This window comes from Phytophthora ramorum (assembly GCF_020800215.1).
Source record: "Phytophthora ramorum isolate Pr-102 chromosome Unknown Phyram_PR-102_s0011, whole genome shotgun sequence".
Lineage (NCBI taxonomy): Eukaryota > Oomycota > Peronosporomycetes > Peronosporales > Peronosporaceae > Phytophthora > Phytophthora ramorum.
In genome coordinates this window covers 1,206,377-1,222,647 of record NW_027150657.1, presented here as the reverse complement: position 1 = coordinate 1,222,647, position 16,271 = coordinate 1,206,377, and the positions used below count along the sequence as shown (strand labels likewise).

The following is a 16,271-nucleotide window of genomic DNA, read 5'->3' as shown; positions in this document are numbered from 1 at the left end:
ATCGCCACCAACCTCTCGTCGATTGCGTCTATCAGAGGATGCCCGATTCTTTTGCCTCACCGAATTTCGGCGCGCCTCCAGCATCATGGGATCCGCTGGCAATCCAAGTGCGCGTTACGGCGCTCAAGGGACTCCGAGCGCCCTCATGCAGACAGAACTGGTTACTCTTCGAGGTGCTCGTCCAGCTCGATCAGATGGTCATCACTTCAAGGCTCGCACGCGCTGTATTGGCCGCATGGTTGTTGGCCCCGACTCACAAATGCTGGGATCTGATCTCCGTCTGCCAGAGGCTGCCTTATCCCCTCGTGCGGCTGCGCAACGCATCTAAACTAAGGTCTGGCATCTGGCCTTCGCTTCATCTGCTTGGGACGTTTTGCCAACGTCGTAGCTTCGAGACCCAAGCACCAAGACTTAAACTGTAGGCATCAAATTCCAAAATGTAGGCAAATCTGCCCCCAACGCTGGCATGTTTTATTTTCATGACGAGCGACTCGCACGACCGATGTTCAGACACACTGAGCAACAGGCGCAGGAGGCGAGCAAGCGCCCAAGTACATGTACACGACGACCAGACAAGCGGCTGGAGATGAAGATACATGTACACGATTGTTTTGGCTCACCAAAGTTTCGAGTTCATCTTGGGAAGCCTCGCCCAGCTCTCCCCGCCACCCGTGTGCATGTGAATATTATGTAATGCCTGGATTTTAAAAACAAGACTCAGCCACGTAGAAGTTTCCAGCAGCGAATGCAATGGCAGGGAGGGTGCTCCATAAGCTTAGTACCAATACAAGCGACGTTGGCACTCGGCTTTCCACGTGGGGTTAGCCAGCCAGCAGAGCTCACTCGTGCCGTTGACATGGAGATACAGTACTGTACTGCCTCCCAGACCCACCGAAATATATACTTTGTGTTGCCGCAAATGGCGAGTCGGTCTGCCTCGTTTGGGACGCGGGCGCGCTTTGCGGAGCCGAGCGAGGCGCGACAGATCGCACCCTCCGATGGCCAGTCCGCGGGCAATGCGACTGCGGTGACGAAAATGCGACCAGGGTCCGGCTTCTAGCCTCGGATGAGCCGGATGTTGCAGTCCGCAGTCTCAGCCTTGCGCGTCTACGATGGTCTGGCCTAACTAAAAAGCGGGGCGCGTGCCCAATTGGACGGCCTCGGCTTCGACTGCCCACCGACCGGACAAGAGGAAACGATCCGCAGCAGGCGACTTCTCCACAGCATCACAACGCACCGTACATGTATCGGCTTCAGGCTGTCCGACGGACAGTGCAGCATGGAGGCGACATCGCATCACCCCCACTGTTGAAGTGGCGCATTTGGCAGCAAGGTTTGACTCGAAAAACTCGCTCACAGGATCGGCACTCCCTGCCATCTGTGGCCTACGCAGAGGCAACACGGTCGAGCCTGACCCTAGCGAAAGTACATGTACCGACCGGTACACTCCGAGCTAACGAGGTGTTCACTCCACGGTCGGTGTTTTCAAAACGCTGCTCGTTCTGCTCGCGGGGATCCGGTTCCGACCTGCAGCGACTGGAACTGAGGAAAATGCCCCGAGTGGCAAGGGACACTGCGCTCGCACCATCGGTGCTGTACGTCGTTCCGGTGGGGCGATCACCTGGAGCTGACAGCACCATAGGTACGGTGCTGTCGGGAAAGAGAGACGGCAAGATGATCGGGCGCTGCACTCGACCAGCTCCAGCAGCTAACGAAGAAACTCAAACGTCTGCTGGTTAAGACGATCGTGGATGGCTGAGAAAGCGTGCTTCCACGCTTCCCTGCGGGGCTGCACCAGCTTTGGAGAGCGAAGTCTGGATAGACCGTCGTATTTTTGAAGAGGAGCTCGCGCCTGGTGTCGCTCCCGATCTGAGGCTCAAAATTTTGTGATGGCAACGCGCTGTTCGAAAATATATTTGAAATGGCCTGTCGGCCAGCAAAGTGTCGTGGACGAGCTCTATGGCACTAGTAACATATTTGAAGTGTAAGTTTGAGATCGTATCAATATTTTCAGCCAACAATACACTGTAGGTTTGGCGAGCCAAAGTTTGTTGACCCACGTTTCATGCATGTAGGTGCAATTACCTTGTCCTCACTGCGTTTGTCGTCACGCAAGCGGCGATGCCTTCAACAACCTTCTGCGGTGCAGAACATGTATCTACCGCCTAGGTCTCTGGTACATACTCGGGCATTTTGCTCGCCGACGAAGGTGAGCAAGGTGCCGACTTACTGGCACCAATTGTAAACTCCTTCACGAGCACATGGAGTTTTTTTCCTCCTCGAAAAATGCTTTCGAGAGTCCGCAGCCGCAGCTCGGTCATCTGGTGTCTGTTTTCCGCCGTTCCAACATCCTCGTCACGAGGACTCGGCCGCAGAGTGATTTGTCCTTCCATATGTCGTACAGGGTGAATCGCCACCACCATAGCCAAGGCGGCTATTACGCGAATGCATGTCTGCTGTCTGATCGACTCGATCATAGAGCGGCTACATGAACAAGCGCGCGGCTTGCTCAGTTTTACACTTTCTTCAAGGACGCCCGTCACGTGCGCCGCCGGTGTAGGTATGGATAGGCGCGAGGAGGACGATTTTTTTTTAAGGACGCACCGCGCGGGCTGGCAAATGTGGTGGAGCGGCAACCGAAGTGGATCGTTGTGACTGCCAGACAGTGGCCGATCCGTGGAAATGGCGTGGTGGAGTCGTCTAGTTTCGGTCAACTACGCGTCTGAATGGATGGATGGATGGATGGATAGAGTCTGGCCGCTACGCGCGAGGCGATTTCGGTGCAGAGGGTGCGTGTTATCACATGACCCCGCCGCGGGATGAACTTCAGGATCTGCACAATATACGTTTACCAACGTTTTGCACGAGAAACAGCGCCTCAGTGTGCGCACATCCAATCGCCGGGGCTTTCAATGGCAGCACAAACACGAATGGAGACCTGCCGCGAAAAGATGGTCAAGGTCTCAGCTTGACAAAGCGGGGTGAAATGTCCTCTTCGGGGCTTGCAAAGGCTTTGTCAGCTGCAAAAGACAGAGATTCTTTGGACAAGCCGACATTGTGCGACCCTGAAAAGGCTCAGCTCATCAAACGAACTCGTGCATGAGTGTTTGGTTGGTGTATGTATGTACTTGTATTGTGTACTGAGAAGAACGGTTAAATATGCTTTCTGTTGAAATCATCGGTACATCACGAGCGGGGGATAGTGGGCTGGCATCGCCATCGTCGGGCGAGCTTGCATCGCCGCGGCCGTAGTCGCCAGTGTCGTCATTGGGTCGAGGTAGCTCAGCAGGGGGCGCTGGTGAGGCAGGGACGAACCAGCCAAGTGAAGGCTTGGCAGCACCTCCTCCTTGAGGTCGGAGGTCATACTGCACGGGTTCACGAGGAAGTCGATCGAGAGCTTGGACTTGGTTGGCGACATGCTCGACGTGGGGCTAAACCGAACCGACGACGACGACACCGGAGACCATGAGCCGGAGCTCGACGGGAGGAGCTTCGAGTGAGACTTGCAGTGGCCTCGCACCTGCGCGAACTTATCGCAGTCGGCGACGTGGCAGCGACGGCCGCCGCCGTGCGAGATGCAAAAACCCTTTGACTGGGCGAGCTTGGAGCAGCCGTCGAAGGCGCATCGACGGCCGCCGCCGTGCGCGATGCACAGGCCTCGGCTCTGAGCCAGCTTCTGGCAGTTGGGGTCGCGGCAGCGCGAGCCACCGCCGTGGGCTTTGCACAATCCGCGGGTCTGCGCGAACTTACCGCACTCGGACATGCGGCACCGAGCGCGGTTGGCGTTGCGGCGAGTGCTTGACGTCGGCATGGTGATCGATCGGTCGAGTGGACTTTCTGAAGTGTGCCGTGCAGCGGGATTTGGCAAATGGCCGAGTGGTGAGGTCGGTCGCTTGGTGTGCGGGAATTTTGTTTGCGTCCGCTCGCGCCGAGGTGGACAATCCTGTGGCTTGGTCTTTGAACCAGGCAAGCGCACGGACAAGTGTACGTTCGATCCGACGATTTAGGGGGTGCCCACGGGATCGGCTGGCGCGTCGAAACCTTGCCTCGCGGTGGAGTCCCCGCGTCACGGTGTGCGTCGTTTGGCACGCCTTTGCCTTGTCTCTCTGGACGCAATGTTCATGCTGAGACTCCTAGCATCCGCTCGAGTCGAAGTTGTGGGCTCTGATCCACAGCCATTACCGGAGCATATGCGTGAGCTCACAACCTGCCGGCGGTGGGCGAGGCCTCCGAGCATGTGGCGTAGTATTTCGTCCATGCGGTCTCGGCGTCAAGTGGTCCAAGTACATCGCTTCAGGTGTTCCCACTCGCCTCCAGCAGGTAAAGCACGTGCACGTCGCCGCTCCAGAGTCCACCAACGCGCTGAGGCGCCGCGCAGCTGTGCTGATCTCTCTCGTGTGTTCACATGTAGAGGCGCCGGCCACATCCTCGCCATCTCTCTCACTTTCATCCACACACAGCAGTGGGCTCAGGAATCTATCGTACCACAACTTGAGCGTTGTGCGCTCGAGTGGCTCACATATGGCTGAAGCCTCATGGGGCCGTGCTACAGCAACGCTGCCACATCGGCGCCATGTGGACATCTCCTTTGGAAAGCCGCGCGAGGAAGGCCATGAGATGTTTGGTCTCTACGGCCAACCTCGACGTCGCGCTTCAGTTTGCAAAGTGTCGTTTAGCTTCAGGTGCTCGCAAGCGACCGCATACCTGGCAGGTGCGCTAACGAATCAAGCATTTGTGCGCGCATGGACTCATTGTATAACAGCTCGCTGTGCGTGCATTCAACGTCGAGCTGTCGGTAATGTTTCCGTCGTCGTTCTCTGTGTTGAAGCTGACAAAGTCATCTTATTATAAAATAGGCGGTGAGGCTGTGGTTGTAAGCTGTAAAGACTATGCTGACGAGGCCCTAATGCTCTCCACCTAAGCACAATGTGCTGGCGTGTGCTGCAGCACATGCCAGCGAAAAATAGCTGCGCGAAAGAGCGAACCTGGGTGGAGATTTGCCAGTCTCGTCGACATCGAGTGCGTCCCGAAAGTACGGAACGTTGCGCCGCCGCGTCTCGACAAGAAATGTGTGCGGGCTAGCGAGTCCACTCCACCGGAAAACGACAACCTGCATCCGATTGAAAAACTCCGGGATAGCTCGTCGCCATCCTTTAATTAAAGGCGGCCGTCCTGCTCTCGGCTATAATATAATACATGTACCAGTAGTAATAGCGAGCAGCGCCTGGTGTCGATATCCATGTGCTCTTCAAGTGGGAACTTGACGATACCCTCGCCTTCCTTAACAATGGCGATGCCAAGCTAGTCGACTGAAATGAAGACGGAAACTAGACAAGCATGTGTGCATTTGTTAAATATGAGGTCTATGAAGGTTAAACATGTAAGTTACTGCTCCTTTAGTGGTAGAGCACAAGCGGTGGGAAGTTGGCCGGCGGCGTCGTGGTGGTACTTGGCTTGAGGAACGACAACAACGAGCGCTGCTTGGTGAAAGCGTTGATTGGCAACCGCGCGGTCGAAAGCGGCGCCAATTGAAACACGGGCGAGTTGAACCGAGTGCTCGTTGGTTTCGTAAAGTCGGTAGGAAGCGGCGGGTTCACGAGGAAGTCGATGGAGAGCTTCGACTTCACCGGTGACAAGGTGGCCTTCGGGTTGCTGCTGACGGAGGCCGGTGGGGTCATGAGCGCAGCGCGCGTGGGCGACGAAGGAGACCTGAACACCATCAGCACCTTTGCGTGGGCCTTGCAGTAGCCTCGGACCTGCGAAAACTTGTCGCAGTGGGGGATAGCACAGCGGCGACCACCGCCGTGGGAGATGCAGTGCCCTTTTGACTGCGCGAGCTTGGTGCAGTCTTCGACGATGCAGCGACGGCCGCCTCCATGAGCGATGCATAGTCCGCGGCTCTGAGCGAGCTTATGACAGTCTGGGTGACGGCAGCGTGAGCCTCCCCCGTGCGCTTTACAGAGCCCACGCGTCTGCGCGAACTTGTTGCAGTCAGTTAGTCGGCAGCGTGTGCGGTTGATGTTGCGACGAGTGCTGGGGGCTGGCATGGTCACTGGAGGGTGGGGGTTGTAAGAGCCTGAGCTGTGCGGTGTCTGGGAAATATCGGAATAAGCGATATGTCCTCCTCACAGCCAAGGCATGCAGGTGGCTGCGCTCCTTGCTGTACGATCGGACTGCAAATGTTATGCCACGCTTTGCTCAGTCCGCGTGGGTTGCAACGGGTTGTTGTTTGATGCCTCCGAGATATAGACGAGCTCTGTTCTGTCGGCACTCAGTCGCGTTCCTTTGCTGCGCCACACGATGGTCCTTGGTGCGCGCCTTGCGGCCAGCGATGCAAGTGCACGTACGCAACAAATTTTTAAAGTGAATTGTGCTCGTGCGAGCCAACGACAAGATGTACGCGATCTGAAGCGGCTGGGAGCGAGGAATCCGCGCGGCGAAAACTGCAATCACCTCAGAGTGCACTTGGAGCTGTTCGCCGTGCATGGAGTCTCCATGCACGGCGAACAGCTCCAGTGGAGAGGGGGGTCAGCAAAGCAGGTTCGGTGCCGGTGTCGCGCGTGGTAGAACGTTACTTTCGACGTGGAGCTGTCAGCAATCGGGCGGACGTCCAATTGAGACTCCGAATGCCAGGATGTCCGCCGTCTTGGCGAGACCATCTCCTGGCTATGTGAACCGGTCGCGACGGTCTCCAAGGCCAGCGGATACACGAGAACTCGAGTTTGTGGGCTCCGCTGCACCAAGGAGCAAATGGAGTGCACATGCCAGCGGCGATGACCAAACGTGCCGGAGCTTCGACTGCCCGGTAGACGAATCGTCGCGTGTGGACTTCTCCAAGCTCACATGGTGAAAATGCAGATTACCAATGACGAGCTCCGTTATAATACCAAGTAGGTGTTGCAACGCGACTCTCCCCTCAGAAGCGCCGCTGGTACGTGCATGTAGTCTTTTGCCTCGGATTCGAGCGGTTGGACATCGTCGGCGCAGAGTTTTCGTAGCAGGCGTGGGGCCACGTCAGCGGCTCGCACGCGCGCGGTCGTGACGAACGGCGAAAGACACTAACCGCGACGCATGTCCAGCTGCGGTCGTGGCAGCAGCGTAACGCTCCGGCGCTCGAGATCTCAATGTCGTCCTCCTGGCAAGGCAACGTCTGGAAGCCACGCGCGACAAGTGTGCCGCGCCATCACTAAATCGACGAAGCCTTGTCTGGCAGAGTGCAGCCGCCAACTCGCAATGACAGCTCGGCCAACCGCCGCAAAGTGGGACTCGCGCTTCAACTGCCGCCATAATGAACACAAGTCTGCAAATCTTTCGACGCCGCTAGCCTGAGCGCCTCGAATATATCTTGAGCGGTTTCGGGGGGCAAAGCAAAGTCGTCGAACTCAGTCTGCGAGTTCTCCCGTCCAAGCAGCCGCCCGCCTCCAATGCCCGAGTCCAGCAGGAACCCCACGTGGGACGAATACCTCACCACCAGCTCCAACGGCTCCTTCGAGTTGGCCTTCCCCGCCACCTTCGAGACCCCTCGACCCATGCAGAGCCCGTACGCTTCAACGTCACCGTCTTATTCGGCGCGTGCAGGTCCTCCACCGCCGCGTCGTCTCAGTCCGGCGCCCATGCGGGTCACGCCGACAACCGACAAGCGTAAAGCGTCTCCAGTGCCCTCGCTGGCCTCGTACCCGCCGTCACCGCCCGTGATGACATTCCCCACGTCGGCCATGAGCCCTGGCAGTGACATGACGTCAGTGGCCATGAAACCTTCACGCTCGCCAGCGACGCCAGCCGCCACGCAGGTGGGGCGCTGGACCAAGAGAGAGCACGAGCTCTTCCTGGAAGGGCTGCAACGCTTCGGCAAGTCGTGGAAGAAGATCTCGAGCCTCGTGCACACGCGCACGCTGGTGCAGATCCGCACCCACGCGCAAAAGTATCTCCAGAAGCAGTCGCGCGCCGCTATCAAGGCGGACGCCAAAGCTGCGGGAACCGCTGGTCCTTGCAAGCCCGAGACGCGACCTAAAACGCAGCACCAACAGGCCCAGCCACCGTCTGCTAGAGGCCAGCCCACGCTTCAGATGAACGCTCCGAGGGTCGCGGTTGTCACGCCTAGGCCGTGGAAGGCAGGAGATCGCAACAGCGGGTTTGCACCTCTCGCCTTCCCGAGTTCCCTGTCAAGCTCCGCCTCGATGGATTCGTCCTCCCACACGACGGTGACTTTGCCACGCGCAGCCTTCCAGGTCAACGCTGTCAGTAGGCTAGACCAGTTGCTGCAGGACGACAACTCCATACCAGCTTTCGTCGACGAGTACTACACGAGCCCGACAGCCATCGAAGACGACCTGCTCAGACCATTGTACACGAACGAGGCTCAGTGGGTGCCTCGCCTCGCGCTGCCTGCACCCGCCAACTACTCCAACAAACGCCGCCGTGTGGAGACCAGCGTATCTACAGCTCCGACGTCGACCTCGGTTGCTGTACCAGTGCTCCGTCCTGCATTCTCCGGCGCTGCGTTCGAGCCACTACCAGCTCCCAACAACTCGTCGCCTCGCACCAGCCCGTCAGCGTACACACCGCGGCAATCAGCAGCAGCGACAGCTCTACTAGCCGCACACGAAACCGACGAGACCACCAACTACACCAACGCGTGGCTGTAGATGCTACCCACTCCCTTGTTTCCCGCCCTCGAGGCTCAAGGACGTTTCTGTGACGTGTGCAAGGCACTCACGCCTGCCCTCCTTCTCAATTGTTCACATCCACTCAAGCCAAATTGCAACCATAAGCGAAAATAATGAGCCTGTTGTACTTACGTGCGTTGCGGGATTCGAGTCGCATCTTTCATCAGGCCGCAGTGCTTGCTCCCGGAACTCCTAGTCCGCCTTGCTTGGCCTCTCGGAGGAACTGCTGCAGTGCGGTGAGTCGGTCATCGATGTCGCTGAAAGAGTCGGCAGAGGTGTCTAGCAGAGCTTGCGGCGGCTGCTTCCTTCGTTGTAGCGCAGGGTTCTGCGGGTTCGCTTTTCGCGGAGGTGTCTGCTGAGTTGATGGCAATGGCTTGCGCGGTGAAGATGCTGCCGAGCCTCTGGGGTTCGTTCTACGACCACCTCCGCTGGTGTGTGATGGCGCCGGCGACGGTGAACGACCTCGACTCAGCGAACGAGCGCTAGGAGGACCTGAGCGAGGCAGTGGAGAGTTGTTTGATGCGCGAGGACGACGAGTCTCAGGAGGAGGTTCTATCACTCGCTTGGGTGACGACATCCTTGCATCGATCTCACGTTGACGCTCTCTCGATAACCGCGAGCCCCGTGATCGTGTTGAACGCGAAGAAGCCTTGGACCCACGGGATTCTGCAGACGAGTACCCTCCTACTGAGCTGTCCGACGAATACCCGCCATTGGAACGCGGTGGGCGTGTGCGCGAGTTTGAGCGTGCCCGAGCTTCGCGTAGCTTGCGCTCTTTGTCTTGCTGATAAGCAGTCGGATCGAAGCGACGGAAAGCAGGTCCGGACGCCGTGGGCCTTCCGCGTCGAGCACTCCTGGGGGTTCTTTCACCAGCGTCTTCGTCGTCTGAAGGACCGTAATGGGAAGACGAGGATTGAAATCGTGCTGGAAAAACTGCACTGCTGGCTTGCTGCTGCTGCCTGGTCGTTGAACCTCCCGAGGGTCGCATCTGCCGTGCTGAAGGAGACCCGCCTCTGGTAAAACGGGATGATAAGTCACCACCCCGACCTCCATTAAGAGCTGACCGCTGCCGTGGACCCTGTTGCCCGGCTTGCGCACGCGCGATGGCAAGTTGCCGGAGGAGTTCGCGGTTCTTGAGCTGAGTCTCCTCTAGCTGAGCCTTCATCTGCACCATTTGCGCGAGAGTCTCTTGTACTGCAGCGTTGCTGTCTTTCTGAAGATATCGTCGCCAACAAAGCTTAATCAAAGCCACAGACAACCAGTACAGTAACCTCAATAGATAACTTACGACTTTTCTTCGTGTCTCCAGTCGCTCGTGTTCCTGCTTCGCTAGCTCCGAGCGATTACTCTGTTGAGATTCTAGTCGCAGTTGTCTACGAGCGCCACCAGTTTCAGCGCAGCAGATTAAAGTAAGATCAAAGTCTTTTCACAGAATTTCAGTGCATTTACGTACTTGATCTCTGTCCGCAAGTGGGCAGTTTCCAGCGCCGAGTCCTCTCGGAACTGCTGGTAGAGTGCGATCAGCTCTTTGTTCTCTTCAACCGACGCCTGTTAAACACAATCAGCGTCCGTCATTTCTCATCACCAACTTCGTTAACTTCGTTGCAACATCAGACCAACCTCCAGTTCACGTTGCAACTCTCCGGTCGAGCTCACCCCATTTCCGTCACAGTACTGCTTCAACGTGTTCTTCAGACACCGGTTCTCTTCTCTCAGCGCCGCGTTCTCCTGAGCTAGTTGGCTCTCACCCTCACTCGCAGCTCCTTTGTCCTGCTCAGCCAACGCTTGCCTCAACCTCCGGATGGTCCGTTGCAAAACTTCAGGAGACGGTGAAAGTTCCGGCGTCAACGGCAGCGGATAGTGAACTCGGTCAAACTCGACGGCGTATGTCAAGATCAGGAATCTCTTGCCGTTGCTTGTAGCAGTAGCAGCTCCCAGCCTGCAGCAGAAATAAATAGAATGGGTATTTAAGTTGCTCCAAGGAATCTGCTCGAGACGTACCCTTCCGTGGCCGTTCCTGGCTGTAGTTTGCGTTGGCGATAGAGGTCCAAGTCTGCAGCAGTGAGAAGGTCCACGAATACGGCGTCGCTGCGTCTGTGGAGCGCCGTGAGCAGCATCTGTACGAAGACCGGAAAGCGTTTTGAGTTGCCCGTCTGTCGCGTAAGTTGCTCGACGTCCGATGCCGGGAATCGCCCCGTCCAGGTGCCCGTTCCCGCCGCGGCCACCTCCACCTGCACATGCAGAAGCTGCTGCTGCACCTGCACCGTCACCACGTAGCGCGCGCCGTGGAACTCGAGCACCGCCGACGTCTCCAGATCCTCCATCTTCAGCAACTTAAACTCTGTCCGACTTTCCACACTTTATGGCCATTGCTGGAATTAATTCCCACAAGCTGCGACCTTTCGTGGCCAGCATATCCGTATCCATCCATCCAGCGTCCGCCGTCTCACTTCGACATCACCAACTCGTCCTGCAGCTCTCGTCCTGCATTGCAATTGCACCACCAAGCCACCAATATACTGTCCGTCCGTTAGCAACAATTGCAGCAACAATCCGCCATCCGTTCACTAATAATCTCCATTGCAACCACCAGATGAAGCACCCCGGGTCCCCTTCTGCTGCTCTGGACGCGTTCGACTTGGACGCCGAGGAAGCCACTGCGGACGAGTACAAACGCCGCAATTGCAGCAGTAGTAATAGTAAATCCAAGCGGCAACAGCGCGCGAAAGTGGTGACGAGCGCCGACACGCTCCGGTTCGCGGAGCTCAAGTCGCAGGACCCGTCGGTGTTCGCGCACCTGCTGGCGGACCATTTCGTGGCGCGTGAGGCGGCGGGGGCTGGGGCGTCGCCACCAGCGAGGCCTCAACAATTGGCGCGTCCTGTGGCCGGAGCGACGGGCTTGAGCAGCTTTCGGAGCTGGCAGTTCGGCGAACGCTGCTTGGCCACGTACCGCGTGTTGTTCGGCCGCCCGCTGTGGACGGCGGCGACGACGCCGAGGCCGAGGAAGAGGAAGCACGTGACGCCGCCGACTAGCAGCAGCTCGGAAGGCTCGGACGGCGGTGGTGGTGATGCACTGGAGAGCACGGAAGAGCTCTTGGCACTGCCGACTGTGGACGAACTGCTGGAGCTGCCGACCGATGTCGCGTTTGAGTTGGACGACACCGAGGAGGTTCCTGACGATGTGCTCGCAAGTCTAGCGATTGGGTTGGACGAGGGACTGGACGAGGACGCAGCTGTAGGTGGGGACGCGATCGATTTGCTGTGGGACTTTGACGCGAGTGAAGTAGATGGAGGCGTCATGCTCACCGAAGGGGAGGAACTAGGCTTCTTGAACACGTCACCCAACTCGTTCCATCGTGGTGACGCCATGGAGGACATTTGACCACGAAACCAGCACGAGACACTCGCAATACACATGAAACAACACGCAAAAAGGTATTATAGAGTCTGTCTTCTGTATCCTCACTACTAGACGATCTCAGGCGGGTGGATGTCTAACACGTCTTGCTCTTCGTCGTCATCGCTGCCCACAGCAGTTGCATTCCCTCGTTGGCTCAGCGGCTGCAGCGTCTGTTTCCCCACAGTGACTTGCTTTCCTGCTCCAGGCTTGACACCTTGATCACCTAGCAGACCATTGCGTTCATTCACGTACGGCGACACGAGACTCTGTTTATCGCTGTCACGACTTCCACCAAAGAGGGATCTCCAGCCACCAAACGTACCCTTGCGGTGTCGAAAGCCTCCAGCGTGGTGCTGCATCTGGAAGCGAGGAAGCACCAAGCCGACCACCAAGATCTCCCAGCTGAGGACGCACCCGGCGTCGAAGAGAAAGAGAGAGAAGAGCGACCAGGCAAAGCCGGCCGGAAGCTCAAGCGCTCCCAAGCTGACGTCCACGCCGCGCGATTTCAGAGCTTGGGCAACTGCCGCCGACGTCGTCGCCTGCTCATCGTCCACGTTGCCATTGTCGCCCAGAAGCTGCACGAGCAGAATGATCAGCAGACCGAAAGCATACGCTACAAACGCGCGGTTTGCGCGGATCACCGGAGCTCGATAGTTGTCGCGTACGTTGAGTGACACTGCAGCGATCCAGTACTGGAGGTGCCCGAAGCGCCACAGAACGCTGTTCTCGTACGAGTGAGACGTGAGGTCTGCAGGCTCGCCAGGGACAAACACGTAGCAAGGCACTTCCACCACGTCCGGGTCGCTCTCGCCACCGTCGGATGCGTGTCTAGTGAGCTCCAGCGCCTTCTCCGCTGAGCAGAACCATGGTCGAGCCTCCGCTGCAGCCAACGCGATGTAGACGCAGCCCAAAAAGATAGCAAGCTGACCCAGCAGCGACAGCAAGATCTCGGCCGCAAACAGCGTCCTGGGGGGCATGCGGTTGAACGGAGCGACGGCGGAGGAACCGAGTTGTGGGGCTGCAGGAGTGCGCACCATCAGCAGTGACAGAATAAAGACCACCACCAAATCGTCGAAGAGGAACTGCGAGTCGCTCATCTGAGAGTGCAGCCCGTTCATGGTCGCAGACAGCGTCACTTGCACAACCGAGTACACGACCATGTACCTGAATGCGACAAAAGCCGAACTGAGGGCTCCGCGGCCTTCGCGTAGTAACTCAACGGCGTCACTGACGCGAAGCGAGCGGCTCGTGAAGGGAGCTACCAACGCCGCGTCATCTTTTGAAAGTGCAAGCCCAACATGTGCCGCCTTGAGTGCGCCACAGTCGTTAGCACCGTCGCCACACATCGCCACACACGCGCCGTGACGAGCCATGAGTGTCTCCACAATCCAAGTCTTTTGGTGCGGTCTCACGCGAGCAAACACCTTCGTTCGGCCCACTAGTTCTTCAGCGAAATCCGCCAGTGACAGCGTTGGAGGGGCTGTTGATGCGGCTTCCGCGTGTTCTTCGGCGTCGTCATCGCTTGAAGAGGCGAGAAGCTGTTCGATTGCAGCGCCAGTGATTGCCAGCGTACTGCCCTCGGCAAGCGAGAGGAAGGAGTGTCTGTCCACTGGAGCCCAAGTGTCTTCTGTGCTACTTCCAGAGGTCCCTTCGCGAGTGCTCTGAGCCAATTCGTCTACGTCTGTATAGACAACGACCGTCCCTGCCTCTCCAGCGCTTTCGTTATGGCGCTGCGCGTCGATAAGTAGCACCGACGCCTGCATGTTCATGTTGATCTTGCGTGCGACGTGAATTGCGGTTAGTGCATCGTCGCCTGTGATGATGCGTACATCCACGCCAGCTTCCTCGAGGGCCCCGACGACGTACGGTGACTCCGGCTTCACTTGGTTCACAAACAGCATGAAACCTAGGAATCCCAGTGAGCCCTCTACAGCATCACGAGCCACCGGTTGGGACGCCTCAGATTTGGGCGAGACTGCGGCAGCAGCAAACGTCTTGGTCGCTAGTGCCACAACGTAGAAGCCTTGGTGTGCGTAGGAACGAGCACGAGCTACGTAGTTGCTTGGGAGAGTATTCGGTGTGCAAACCTTGTGAATAGCCTCTGGTGATCCTTTGGCGTAAACGTAGCGGTTGCCGCTGTCGAGGTCTTCCACCACTACAGAAGATCTTTGACGCGCTGCATCGAACGGGAAGCGCGCCACAACGCCAAAAAGCTTGCCGATCGGAGAAGCTACCAGAGCTGCAAATTGGCCGGCCATCACCGTGTTTTCGGACGTCTCGGGTTCAAGCGTGTAGCCTGTAGCACGGAACATATCCTTCTCGAGTGCGTAGCCTTCGACTTTGCCTGAGCGCTCGGCGAGACCGTGGCATGTGGCCAAGCCAATGATAGTGGGAGGAGAGAGGACCTCCACCTCACGTTGTAGTCCATGGAAAGCAGGCTGGTGCTTCTGGTTTGGCGTTGCACCTGGGGCTGCAGCTGAACACTCGTCCACACCGTGAAAGTCGAGGTGGTCACTGGAAAGCGTCCCAGTCTTGTCGAAACAGAAACAGTCGATGTGGCCAGCAATGTTCATGCGCCCCGCGTCAATGCAGGCCACATCCGCTTGACTCTCCAAACGTGAAAGCGCGAACCCCACACCAGCCGTTAAGACCACGGGAAGTGCTGGAGGAACGGCGATGGTGACCAAGTCGAGGGCTGACGTGATTGCTTCTCCAAACGACACACCCTGGTCATGAACAGCTTCGTTCAGACGGACCACGAACATGATGAAGGCTAGAATGGAGAGCGCGATCATGAAGCGATAACTATCGCGCTCGAGTCGTTTCGCCAGTTGTAGTGGCGTCGGGAACAAAATGGAGCGAAAGAGCTCTCCCTTGGATGTGGAGAAGCCTGCACTCAGCACCACACCTCGCGTTGAAGCCTTTGTTTCATCTCGACTACCCTGCGTCGAGCTAGACTGAGCCAGCTCCAACACGGTGGAGCCAGCAAATAGCACGCTTTCTCGATGCGTAGTCTTGAGCTGCGCGTTTACCGCAAACGAAGCATCCGCTGCTGCGAGGGCTTGCTTGGTCACTGGGATAGCTTCTCCTGTGAGAGTAGCTTCATCAGCCATGCAGTGACCTGAGAGCAGCGCAATATCTGCTGGGATGACGCCTTCATCTATCACCACCACATCGCCCACAACCAAGTCCGCAGGGCTCACTCGTTTCTCTCTAGAGTCCCGAATCACTCGAACCCCATTCGCGATGCTGTGTTCCGCATGTGCCAACCTGGAATGGAGTTTCTTGTCGTTTGTGACCAACTCGCGCACTTCCCATACAATTGACAGAGCTGACAGCACAGAAATTACGATCGCGTACGCGGTATATCCTTCACTGAGCCAAATCAGTGCACTGAGTACTTGGAAGACGTAGAACGGATGTGCCACCTTCCTCAGCAGCACCATCGGCCACGTCTGTGCCTTCAATGCCAGCTCGTTAGCTCCATGAACACCCTTCAGCCCTTCAACCTGGGACGTCGACCATCCACCTCCCTCTAAACACCTTCTCTGAGCTGAGCCCAACTTTTCATCAAGGGCGTTCTCCAGTTTCGAGAACCCGAGCGTCTCTCTCTCGTCTGCCACGTAGCGACTCTTCCTAAACTCGAACCAAGCCGGAGAGTCCACCGGCTGCAACAACTCGCACTCTTCATAGAATCTCTTCATCTTCTTCTTCTTCTTGCTCGTTGTCCATGTCAACGTATGCACCACCAGCACCGACGACGCGTCCATTGTTGCTTGTACTGGCGCACGCAGCATTTTGACCTTCCACTGAGGCTTCCACGACGCCAAAGCGGCCAGAATGCCCCCCGAAAGCACGCAACCAAACCCGATCAGAGCTTGTTGAGTCGGATTCGCCTGTTGCAGCAGTTCCACGCGCTCCAACTCGACTGCGGGGGCAGTCACGAAGCCTGCGCGAGGTGCTCGAGCCGCCAGATCCAGATCCTCCATGTCCACGTCCACCGCACTGGAAGGGGCCATTGCCATGCCGTCGCTGTCGTCGTTATAGGACTGAGGTCGTGTCGAGAGCAGCGCAGAGGAGTCTTTGACCATCGCAGGGGTTTCGCGCTCGGAGGGACGTTGCGGACTCGTGAGGATCCCTATAAATGGCTACACGTTATGTTAGACACACCACCACGCGTGACACCTCAAGTACGCCTGCTATCA

The 16,271-nt window shown here is 57.5% G+C and overlaps 6 protein-coding genes across 6 annotated transcripts; 2 read left to right on the top strand and 4 right to left on the bottom strand.

Moving 5' to 3' along the window:
- Positions 1-3,175: 3,175 nt before the first annotated feature.
- On the bottom strand, positions 3,176-3,418 carry KRP23_11205 (uncharacterized protein; the record flags this gene model as incomplete). The annotated part of the gene is made up of 1 exon (XM_067881732.1): positions 3,176-3,418. One exon carries the CDS (start codon positions 3,416-3,418, stop codon positions 3,176-3,178), a length of 243 nt encoding a protein of 80 aa, XP_067741017.1.
- A 1,978-nt stretch (positions 3,419-5,396) lies between these two features.
- KRP23_11204 (uncharacterized protein) lies at positions 5,397-5,678 on the bottom strand (the record flags this gene model as incomplete). Its single annotated transcript, XM_067881730.1, has 1 exon — positions 5,397-5,678. The coding sequence occupies one exon, from the start codon at positions 5,676-5,678 to the stop codon at positions 5,397-5,399; it is 282 nt and encodes a 93-aa protein (XP_067741016.1).
- Positions 5,679-7,424: 1,746 nt separating this feature from the next.
- KRP23_11203 (Protein REVEILLE 8) lies at positions 7,425-8,645 on the top strand (the record flags this gene model as incomplete). The annotated part of the gene is made up of 1 exon (XM_067881729.1): positions 7,425-8,645. One exon carries the CDS (start codon positions 7,425-7,427, stop codon positions 8,643-8,645), a length of 1,221 nt encoding a protein of 406 aa, XP_067741015.1.
- A 705-nt stretch (positions 8,646-9,350) lies between these two features.
- On the bottom strand, positions 9,351-10,990 carry KRP23_11202 (Variable flagella 3; the record flags this gene model as incomplete). The annotated part of the gene is made up of 6 exons (XM_067881728.1): positions 9,351-9,679; positions 9,765-9,879; positions 9,955-10,039; positions 10,120-10,214; positions 10,287-10,605; positions 10,668-10,990. The coding sequence occupies 6 exons, from the start codon at positions 10,988-10,990 to the stop codon at positions 9,351-9,353; spliced, it is 1,266 nt and encodes a 421-aa protein (XP_067741014.1).
- A 269-nt stretch (positions 10,991-11,259) lies between these two features.
- On the top strand, positions 11,260-12,048 carry KRP23_11201 (uncharacterized protein; the record flags this gene model as incomplete). Its single annotated transcript, XM_067881727.1, has 1 exon — positions 11,260-12,048. One exon carries the CDS (start codon positions 11,260-11,262, stop codon positions 12,046-12,048), a length of 789 nt encoding a protein of 262 aa, XP_067741013.1.
- An 86-nt stretch (positions 12,049-12,134) lies between these two features.
- Positions 12,135-16,157, bottom strand: KRP23_11200 (Polyamine-transporting ATPase 13A3; the record flags this gene model as incomplete). The annotated part of the gene is made up of 1 exon (XM_067881726.1): positions 12,135-16,157. One exon carries the CDS (start codon positions 16,155-16,157, stop codon positions 12,135-12,137), a length of 4,023 nt encoding a protein of 1,340 aa, XP_067741012.1.
- Positions 16,158-16,271: the final 114 nt, after the last annotated feature.